The sequence below is a fragment of the Vanessa tameamea genome, chromosome 31 (assembly GCF_037043105.1).
Source record: "Vanessa tameamea isolate UH-Manoa-2023 chromosome 31, ilVanTame1 primary haplotype, whole genome shotgun sequence".
Taxonomy (NCBI): Eukaryota; Metazoa; Arthropoda; class Insecta; order Lepidoptera; family Nymphalidae; genus Vanessa; species Vanessa tameamea.
In genome coordinates, this window is record NC_087339.1 from 600095 (window position 1) to 611616 (window position 11522).

The window sequence follows — 11522 nt, forward strand, 5'->3', positions numbered from 1 at the left end:
AAATATATAAAAAAGCACCCTCAAATTAGACAAGTTGTTACCAAAAACTGGAACATTGAATAGCATTTTTTTTAAATTAATAAACCAAGACTCACGTGTCATCACAGAAATCCTCCATGTCATCAGAGCTGTAGAAGAAGTCACTCTCCAGGTCCTCAGAATTTAAGTCACCAGCTAGGTACATATCGTCTTTGATCCTCACTTTCTCGAGCTTGTCGATAGCGTTGTAAACGCGATCAGCGAACTTCGTCCCACTTCTCGTCGCATCCTCATCATCATTGAACGGTTTCCTCTTATTCTTCTTAAAATCGTCTTCTGATTTCAAATCGTTGACGTTTTTGCCAATTTTCTCGTCGCAAATCTTCGGTATTGACGACTGATTGTTTAACGTTTCTGGTGCTTCTGGTGGACCGTTCTGCCACGCAGTGCTTAGAACATCTTTCGCTGGTGATATTTTGTTCTTCTTGCGTCTGTTCTTTCGGCCTGAGTTTCTTCTGCGTGGTTTCTTCTCGTCTTCTTTTGTATCTGGAAATTTGGAGACATTAGAGACATACAACATTGGAGATGAACAAAGAAATGCCAACTTTCTTATTTCCCTCGTGGGATTTTCAAAAATGACTTACGGCCAACTATTTCGATGCATTTATCCTTAAAACATTACAATTACTAAAGACAAAAAAATATGTTGTCATTTGAAGTGTCAACCAGCCAGTGTAACGACAGGCCCAAGGGACATAACATCTTAGCTCCCAGCGTCGGATTGGTGACACGAGGAACGATTAATATTTCTTCAAGTTTTGGTCCTCTGGCAGGGAGAATACATCAGGTAGCCCAAATCGGTCAGTAATAAAAGGCAGTAACATCCATACTAATATTATAAATACGAAAGTAACTCTGTCTGTTTTCACGTGTAAATCGGTGAATCGATTTTGATGAAATTTTGTATGAGAATAGTATGAGCCAGTAGTTGATGGACATAGGTTAGCTTTTATTACGAAAATAATCCCTTAAGGGTGTGAAAAGGAAGTTATAAGTTTGTTTGGGGGTAAAATTGGGGAGCCGAGATGGCCCAGTGGTTAGAACGCATGCATCTTAACCGATGATTTCGGGTTCAAACCCAGGCAGGCACCACTGAACTTTCATGTGCTTAATTTGTGTTTATAATGCATCTCGTGCTCGGCGGTGAAGGAAAACATCGTGAGGAAACCTGCATGTGTCTAATTTTAACGAAATTCTGCGTGGTGGAATATGCTCCAAACCTTCTCCTCAAAGGGAGAGGAGGCCTTAGCCCAGCAGTGGGAAATTTACAGGCTGATTATGTTATGTTTATTATGTAAAATTGGGGTTAAGGTTTGTGTGTTATGAAGTTTTGTTTAATGGTAGTCTATTTATAGTAAACCTACCTTCATCCCTTCTATTCACTTCGATGTAGTTCTCAATGTAGCTGTAGTCCTTAACTAATATCTCTGTGCTGAGATCCGGTTCGCACAAAAACGACGATTCTTCTGGTAGCGTTTCATTCTTCCCCTGGGAACGGCGACCTCTCCGTCTCCCTGTTCGACATAAATAAATTCAATACAATCATACCCAGTTAGCGACAATCAAATGCAATAAAAATATTCTTGCAAAAGCACTTTTGAATCGTCATGTTACAGTACTGAATTGCATTTAATTCAGTAACATGACGATTCAGAAATAACAGCATTGTTATACTGTAACAGATAATATATCTATTCTAATCATAGAACATTTTTTTTTTAACTTTTTTAACATATTTTCATACAGTTTTCACTGATGCACGGATTGTTTAACGAGGATATTTTGTGTGAATTGTTTTATATATGACGGTGTTAGCTGTGACGGAAGACATCACCCCGACTGGGATATATATATATATATATATTTATTAAGTTATACACTAATAAATATTTATTGACTTTTATTGTCCGAAAGAGATATATACCGTAACAATCATTTTATACGTTAAGATCTGATGATGACTTGCTCAAAAATCCCAAGCAAATCAAAACAAGAGTTTAAAAAACTATTGAAATTTATATTCTTACCTTTGGGTGCGTCTGGGTTCTTCCTTACGTTTTCTTGGTCGTTTTTATGTCTTTTCTTGTTATTCTGTTTGTTCGCGTTTCCATCTGACGGATCGAAGAGACTGAAGAACGAATCCATGTTTGTCTGTTAATTGAAATAAATACTTTTTTTACTTGGTGGCAGGGCTTTGTGCGAGCCCGTCTGGGTAGGTACCACCCACTCATCAGATATTCCACCGCCAAACAGCAGTACTCAGTATTGTTGTGTTCCGGTTTGAAGGGTGAGTGGGTTAGTGTAACTACAGGCACAAGGGACATAACATCTTAGTTCCCGAAGTTGGTGGCGCATTGGTGATGTAAGGAATGGTTAATATTTCTTAGAGCGCCATTGTCTATGGGCGGTAGTGACGACTCACCATTAGGGGACCTATTGGACCGTCCACCTACCGAAATCATAAAAAAAAAAAAAAAATCGGGCGACCTTATTGATGAGAAAGTATTCAGCGGATCTTGAAGAGGTGTCGTGTGCCACCCAGATGGAACGAAGTCGTTTTCAATACATCACTATTTTGAATTAATATCTGACGATATAATAAAAAAGAACCGACATGGCCTAGTAGTTAGAACACAAGTATCTTAATCGATGATTGCGGGTTCAAACCCAGATAAACACCACTGAATTTTCATGTGCTTAATTATTCATCTCGTGCTCGGCGGTGAAGGAAAACATCGTGAAGAAACCTGAATGTGTCTAATTTCAACGAAATTCTGCCACACGTGTATCCACCACCCCGCATTGGAGCAGCGTGGTGGAATATGCTCCTAACCTTCTCCTCGAAGGGAGAGGACACCTTAGCCCAGCAGTGGGAAATTAACAGGCTGCTAATGTAATGTATGTAGATAATAAAATAATTCAACAACGTTTGAGAATAATTAATTGTCAAGAAATAAAACTATTATTAAAAATTCCGTGTCAATTAGAACAATAACAAAAAATCTATGTTATATATAATCTTATAATATAGAAAGAGATAGAGAGAAAGGTAAGAAAGGGAAAAAACTATTTCCGCCAGTTCACTCTACTGTAAGAACTTCGTTCCAAAACCAAAGATATAGTCAATGGCAGGCACAGCAAAAACCACAAATTAATTATTTTGACATTGAAATGTCGCGATATTATTGGTCGAGATCTTAATTATGTTAGATTCTTATATCTTTAATCAGTCGTGCCCATTTGAATGTAATAAAAATTATGAGGCTTAGCCTGAAAAAACCTTGCCACTATTAGGATTTAAAAAAATGAAATGTCAAAATCCGCGTTGGTTTAAAGTTTGACACGTACGTTGACATTGACAGTATGAACATAAATTTTAAAAATATGTTTTATTTTATTTAATATTAATACTAGCGACTCCTTCGAGCTTCACACGGGTGCGGTGCTGGCACTAAATATACTTCAGAGTGTCCTTATATACAAAGTTTACAGCTTTTCTTTTCATTAGACAATACAAACCGCCATGCCCCTGCATTTCAAGTCTGTAATATCTTCAAAAATCTTTATTTAAATAACATGATGTAAAGGGCCATATTGATCTATATTAAATGCACAATGTATTTAAGGATTTTTATTGGATAAGGATTAATGCTGTATTGCTTAAAATCACTTCGAAAATAAGCAATTATTTCTCGTAAAAAGTAAACGATAAAAATGTTTATTGTGGGTTATCTATAAGAGATAGACATATACCATAGCAGACTTTTTCAAAGAACTTTTTAAGTTGTACAATACTGTAGTACATTATTTTGATCTATCTCATAGGATCAGGTCAGCCAGCGTTTGCAATGTAAAAAAATGTGTTTATTTACTACGTCACATTAGAAACATCTAAAATTATCAGTGTTTCTCTACTATATTGTGCACGTATTATACATATAAACCTTCCTCTTGAATCAATCTATCTATTAAAAAAACCGCATCAATATCCGTTGGGTAATTTTGAAGATCTTAGCATACACAGGGACAGACAGCGGTTAGCGACTTTGTTTTATACTGTGTAATGATGTTACGCATATAGAAATGGGTAAAACTCTCCTTATCTATGTAAGCTTTAACTAAGCTAATTTTCACACGCCTCGGCGCGCAATCCTTTACATAATACTTCTATATGTGTGCATGTCACTGAACTCCAAAACGGATGGACTGATTTTAATGATTTATCGTGATTTAGATTGGAATATATAATTATAGTTAGTAAAAATATAAATAACTTAATATAGAGGTCAATGACACGATCAGAACAAAAAAAAAACTGGTTTTTAATAAGACTACTTATTTTCATAAACATATCATTAATCTGGTTAATTCTGGTAGTTATTAATATACATAATTAAATACTGAGTTTCGTGTTGGTTCGTCTCCGCAGAAATAACATTTAATTCAATTATTTACAAAATCACTACGTATAATTAAACTACATCCTATTCCAATGGAAGTAGGAAAAAAGATAAACAAACCTTAGATTTACGTATTTCATACGATTTGTTAATAACTTAGCTATATTGTGCAATACTAAGAGTTTATGATTGATATGTGTTTATTTATAGTACAACACTATTACTCCTAACTAATTATTTCCATTTCAGTTTTACTTCCAAAATTCCGATAACAGTTTCGTCGACGTTCAAGACGACATTTTTTCACAAATCCATAGTGAATATCATAGATTAATCAAGCTCTCGACCAATGATATCGCGTCAATTTGCTGTCAAATGTTGTTTATTTGGCTTTTTATAGTGCACAAGTGTGTGAAAAAAAAAAAAAATTCAATGAGACGGCAAATTCATCGCAATTCATAATTGTGTTGAGTTATTTAAATGAAAAGGGAAGAACGTGGGTAACAGAAAACCGTGAAGCGCGCGCTATGTGATCAATGAGTGTTAATGTTGCTTATTTTTATCTGATCCATCTGACATCTCAGTTACGTCATATTATCCGACTAGTTTTAAGAAAGTTTTTTTTTAATCGACGTTAAAGTGTTCCAAATTCGATTTATCAGGCCTATATGAAATTGGATCAAAACTAAAACACACAGGCACTTCGAATTAAACGTAAAGCAACCAGGACGAAACTCAGTAGACAAAACCTCGGCGTTCAATATTTTGTGTAATAACACACTATAATATAATATACAATAAATATGAGATGTTTACAAATAAACATTACGAATTATTAATTCTATTATTGGAAAAAAAAAACTTATTAAATTGTTTTGGCACCATATCTTACATTACTGGCATTGGTTTCGTTTTTTTTTGAATGGTATATTGCCAATTTCTGTATTTATTTTGAATGTTCCTAAAATGTTATTTTACGTAATATTACAGACGAAGACCAAACTGTGCAAATCGTTAATTTTGGGCAGGCAAGCAACTTGGCCATTTAATAAGTGGTCACCTTAGCCCATAGACAAAGTTCTTACACTAACAAAGCTTCTACGACAGCATCTTAGATTAAGTGGTTGAAGCCCTTATGCATGTCATTTTCATCAAATCAAATCTATATGAAGACCTAAATCTGCAACCTTCCGTTTGACTATGTAAAATCGTTGATGGTAGTGCTTAGTGTCATCCGGGTTATATACCACCCATAGACTCATCACTAATCAGATATTCTACTGCAAACACAGCTATACTTAGTATACAGTGTAACTATAAGCACAAGGGGTATTTTTTCTAGCTACAGAGTTTGGTGGCGCATTGGTGATGTAATAAATGTATAATATTTCTTACAGCGTCTATGAGCAGTGGTGACCACTTACCATCAGTAAGTTTGTCCACATAGTTAATAAAATAAAAAAGTTTTTTTTTTAAAGTTACATATGTGAATCACAAATTTTATTATCAAAATAATCACAACAGATAACCTTTATGGCATTTAATATTTTTATTAGTCATGACAGATTAAAAAAGATAAAATAAAAATGTTATCTATTTGTATGTTTACAATCAAATATGTTTATAAATGTAATATTATAAGAAATTACTTGATGAGTCAGACAAGGATTGAATTTGTTTCTATTTTTGAAAAACTTTTTTTGTGGTTCTTACTCGAGTAAGTACACAATATTCTGCCTAAAAAAATACTTTCTGCATAATTTTTAACTTATTAAACTAATATTATAGATGTGTAAGTTATTTTTCTGTTACCTCATCAATTAAAAAGAAAGGTAATTTGAGACCTCGACATATTAATAGACTTAAACAGGGACAGACTTACTTAGTTGCACTTCTAAGTAATAACACAAGGCATTTGTTTCCAAACTGAGCTATATGATGACAATATTTATTATTTTTTACTGCTCATTAAGTGTAAAGGTAACAACATACAGTCTCATGGCCTAATTTGTATTTCACCATGAAGAAAAAAGATAAGAAAATTGTGCAATAACAAGATGAGAATTAAAAAAAAGTTTATTTAAAATAATATTATTTGCATTATTAGGAATAGTTATATAATCCATTACTCAGTCATTTTTATGCTATGTTTTTTATTTTGTTTATATTAAGAAAGCAACAGGAGAAATTTGTACAGCTTTAAAATATTTTAATTGCACTTAATTACATAAACAATGATCATAAATGGAATTAAATGTCGTAAATCTATTATAGCTTTTATTTTCTATTATAATTGTGAAGAAACAAAGAATCTATATATGACTCAAGGTTATAAGGTTACAAAACGATAAACAGTTTCTTTTGTTAAAATGCATGAACAGAAACCTTACTGATTAAAATTGTAATTTAAAAAAAAAAACAAGTAACTAAAAAAGGCACTTTTCAATATTATTTTTTCTAATTAGAATAAAGACCAAGACCCTAAAAATGAATTTTAAAAATGTTCTTAAAATAGTTCAAACGTACTTACACTTAACAGCTGTTTTGATCTGGGTTCAAGGTCACATTAAACCTATTGCTCTCACCAACACGATTCAAGTGAATAAACAAATTGTACACAAGCCAAACCGCTGCCAAACTATTTACAATGACGTAACAAAAACAATAATATTTTCAACTGTACAAACAACAATGAAATAGCACAATACTATGAGTATTGATTTTGTGTCAGGAACTTTGAAAGATGTGTCTTTACCGTGCCCGGTTAAGAGTTAGCTGTTACAATTACACAATATTGAAATTGTTGTGCATATTATGAAATATCTTTGAAATCCCCACTTCGTCTGATGAAATATTTTGACATAATTATAACTTTCCGAATTTTGAATCGATAATATTTGTTATGGCAACTTGTTAATATTGCCATTTTAATTTTTTTGTATATCATTTTAATGAATATTGGTAATAAATTATATTTGTGAAATTTATTGCAATTATAATAAACTTTTCATTGTAGATAAAACACAGTGTTACGCTAAATTGAATAAAAAATATTAGATAAATAAGATTTTAAAAAGTATGAAATACATAATTTATTAATTTGTATATGAATTTGAACCAATTCATAAGTAGGTAGTAGATTTATGAAAAACATATATAATTCAAGATTTAGCTTAAAATCGTAATTTCATTGTTTTTTCTTGACTTTGGTGTCTAATCTTTTGTGATTATGTATTTATTGTCATTGTCAATTTGGCACCGTACAAATTAATTGCCGGGAGGCGGGAAACGATACGCATTGCAATTATTGCAATTTTATGTTTTGAAAATGTCTATACAAGTTGAAAATAATTTAAATAAAAGTGAAAACCAACAAGTTTTCGAGCAACGCGCTCATTATATACCTTGTAAAATTGAAGAAGATGGTCCTGCTAATGTAAAGAAATATTTCGAGCCCTACGTTACGGAAAACGAAGAAGGTAAAAATATGTCTTATTTAATTAATAGCATTAAAATATTATTTCATAACAATAGTCATAGTTGATATGATGGAGGAGATTTAAGTATACCCATGTTTATTTTTAAATGCAATAAAATTTCAAAAATACAAATTTTCAATAAAACTTCAACGCGTTTTGTACTAAACTAGAATCTTGCAATAAATGGTTTCTATGAGCTATGATTCTAAGATTTCTTTAGAAATAAACAACCTGATACTTAACGAATTAATATAGCAATAACACGTATATTTTTAACAGTTTATTGACAACTTATAATTTTATTACAGAATTATCCGCAACCTTTCGTGGTCACCATCTGGATGGTATTAAAATGAAATTGCCAGATGGTTATAAAGCAGTTATACTTACCGAAGCAAAAAGACCACTCTCCGAAGAAGCTGAACGAAAATTTCAGGTATGACTTACAAAATTCAAGGAAAGAATTTGTAACTTCCTTAATATGTGCCTGACTTGTTAAAAATTGGTTCACACTGGGTGACCTAAGAGCTGATAACTTAGCTCAATGACTGACCCTGGATACAAATCTACATTTTGTGTATCATGTCTATATAGTTTGTTGTATTCGAGTATGTAAATTGTATAATTATTAAGAATTCTTTCCTTAGTTGATATTTTATGTTCAAAGGGCTTTTAGTTCATTCAACTCTAGGACAATGGCTGGATGACTGCCTTGTTAGGACTAGCACCAAGACATATCTGAGAATAAATTGTAAGATTCACTATCTTTAATCATACATTTTGTTATTATTTCAGGTTGCAGGTGGATTTAAAGAACTGTTTTACTGGAATTGGGATAAGAAGCCTTCTAAAAATGATAATTTAGTAAGAGCTATGGAATGGATTGATATCGCTGAAGCTGTGAGTGAAATATGTCTACTCGGTGGTAGGGCCTCGTCACATATTCCATCAAACAAAGGTTGCTGAGCCAGAGTAGCTACAGGCACTTTGGCCATAACATCTAGATGAGTGGATAACTACCCAGATAAGCTTGCGGAAGCCATATAACCGTCAAGACATCTTAGTAATAGTAATTATGGGAAATATATCTTTAGATTAATATTTCTTATATTACCAAAGCCTACACAATGGTGTCCACTTGCAGGTGGCATATTCACCTGTCTGCTTACCTATTAAATAAAAATATATTCAAAAATTACAAATATTTGTCTTCAACCATTCTCGATAGAAATATTAGATTAAATTTGTCATCGCATTGAATAAAATTAGTTGCATCATAGATTTTTGTTCTTTATAGCATTCATTAAAATAATTTATTTATAATTTACCTATTATTAAATGTGTTGTTTATTTTCAGATTCACGGAGACTGAAAATTGTGTAAAACTGGAAATGGGCAGGATACCTAGATAATGTACAATAAGATGAAGACTGCAAAGGAATTTAAATAAACTTATCAAAGGCTATTTTTTAAATGCAATGATGTCTGTCTTTCTGTGTTGTAGATAGGTGAATTGGAAAATGGGCCACCTGATATACAGTGGTCACCATAACCAATAGACATTGCCACTGTTAGAAATATTTAACATTCCTTACATCATCAATGTAACACTAACCTTGTAAACTAAGATCTTGTGTCCCATGTGCCTGTAGTTACACCGGCTCACTCACCCTTCAAACTGGAACTCAACAATACTGAATACTGGTGTTTGACAGTAGAATATCTGATGAGTGGGTGGTATCTACGCAGTCAGGCTTGGAAAGGCCTAACACCAAGTAAACTATGCCGAAAATAACCTATTTTCATTGCTCATTTTAATATAATATTGAATACTAAAAATCCATTCAGTTTATACAAATATTGAAAAAATTGAAAAAGTGTTATATAAAAAAAAACAATTGAATCTCTAGGTAAATGAATACAACCTTTCAATTTATATAAATATCTTTATTGACTAAAACTTAAAATAAATTCTAATTAGAACTTTGTTATGTAATAAATTAGTTTTATATTAAATGTTCGTTTACTGTATTTAAAACTCACAAATTGCTTTAACATACTATGTTAATAGTTACTTTATTTGAAGTGTTTTCTTTTTGATATATATTTATTTGCTATTTTTCAGTTCCCGATTGATAACAAACAGTTGTAAAATCAACAAACATAATAAAAAACCAAATGGCATTAAAAAATTGTTGATCGATCAATGATAAGAGCAAAAACAGAAAATTAAACAATTGCTCTCCTGCCATCCTAAGGTAACTAGTAGCTTTATATAGACAAAGACTACCAAATTTTTATTTTCCTCAATTATTGAATGGTCGAATTTCCACTGGGAGTATACTTGTATTGATGACAAAAACATATAATTATAATGGACAGGCCCATTGTAATCTTGAGTGTAGGGGAACAGAAAAACTAGTAACTGCGCGTCTTGAACCATCAGTGAGGCACCCCAGAAGGTCACACACATCTTTTAGAGGGAGAGCAGATCGGCTGAACATTCCTCGAACTCGGGCGCTAGTTATGCTTAAGACGGGGCTGATAACGAAAAAATCTTGATAGAGAATAGGGATTGCAGTCCGGCGTAATATTCAGTAAGTTCAGTATATTGGTACCGAATCCGGTAGACGTATAATGATGCCGGATCCGTTTTTCCGGATTGCAATTCCTGATAGAGAAACAGGCCCTATTTATACCATAATAATAACTGCAATAGTAGTTATTATTATGATATAAATATATTCATATTCAGTTGATTTCCAGTGACAGGAGTAACGAAAATAAACACCTTTGACCTTGAATTGACGTCATTGGTTGAGATCTAAATAAACTGTGGTATTCATTTTGGATTCGTGAAGATTGCAGAATACGTATAAATATTCGTTAGAGTAAAACGGAACGAGGTCTACCGACGATTGTAAATCTGACCGATTTCGGCTACGTCAGCCAATGACCAGACAATTACACAAACTTATTAGTGCACAAGTGTGTGCGCAAGCACAGGTGCACTCTCTATTCTCTCCTAATAATCAGATGGGACGGCAAATCTGACAAAATCTAAGAAAAAGTTTTAGCGCAGAAGCAACAGCTTAATATGCTTTCGAAAGCACACTTCTCTCTGTTGGCTGTTGCTCTACTACGTTACAACGACTGAACAAATATGAATGAATTTTGGCTGAGAGATTGATTATAATCTAGAATGGCACATAGGGTACTTTTTATCCCTAATACATGCCCTCACACGTGGTAACTAGTGAATAATTAGTGAATACTTGCGATCAAAAGCTCGCAAATAGTGACATTTCTAGAGACTTCACTCTAAACTTACGCCTCTAGAGATAAATTAGGACATTCGTCGTCAAAATTTACTATTTTCAAAATATTTTGATCAAATTTTGTAATCACAAACAAAGTAACAGCCTGTGAATTTCTCATTGCTGGGCTAAGGCCTCATCTCCCTTTGAGGAGAAAGTTTTAGAGCATATTCCACCACGCTGCTCCAATGCGGATTAATGGATTTATTATAACTAGAGAGTATCATGTATATTTGCATGATACTATTTAACTGAAGAACGCCATTCTACCAATTTATGGAACATAC

The 11522-nt window shown here is 32.9% G+C and overlaps 2 protein-coding genes across 2 annotated transcripts in view; one reads left to right on the plus strand and one right to left on the minus strand.

Annotated features, from left to right (window-relative positions):
- Nucleotides 1-7328, minus strand: part of LOC113393634 (GTP-binding protein 2) — a 32421-nt gene extending 25093 nt beyond the window's left edge. The window contains exons 1-4 of the mRNA XM_064220173.1: nucleotides 6970-7328; nucleotides 2067-2190; nucleotides 1404-1553; nucleotides 96-525 (exon numbers count right to left, since the gene is read on the minus strand). Coding sequence (XP_064076243.1) covers nucleotides 96-525; nucleotides 1404-1553; nucleotides 2067-2184 — 698 coding nt within the window. The 5' untranslated portion in view covers nucleotides 2185-2190; nucleotides 6970-7328. The remainder of the gene's footprint in view (nucleotides 1-95; nucleotides 526-1403; nucleotides 1554-2066; nucleotides 2191-6969) is intronic.
- Nucleotides 7329-7708: 380 nt separating this feature from the next.
- Nucleotides 7709-9909, plus strand: LOC113400450 (ribonuclease H2 subunit C). The gene is made up of 4 exons (XM_026640008.2): nucleotides 7709-7918; nucleotides 8227-8354; nucleotides 8714-8818; nucleotides 9276-9909. The coding sequence occupies exons 1-4, from the start codon at nucleotides 7768-7770 to the stop codon at nucleotides 9288-9290; spliced, it is 399 nt and encodes a 132-aa protein (XP_026495793.1). The 5' UTR covers nucleotides 7709-7767; the 3' UTR covers nucleotides 9291-9909.
- Nucleotides 9910-11522: the final 1613 nt, after the last annotated feature.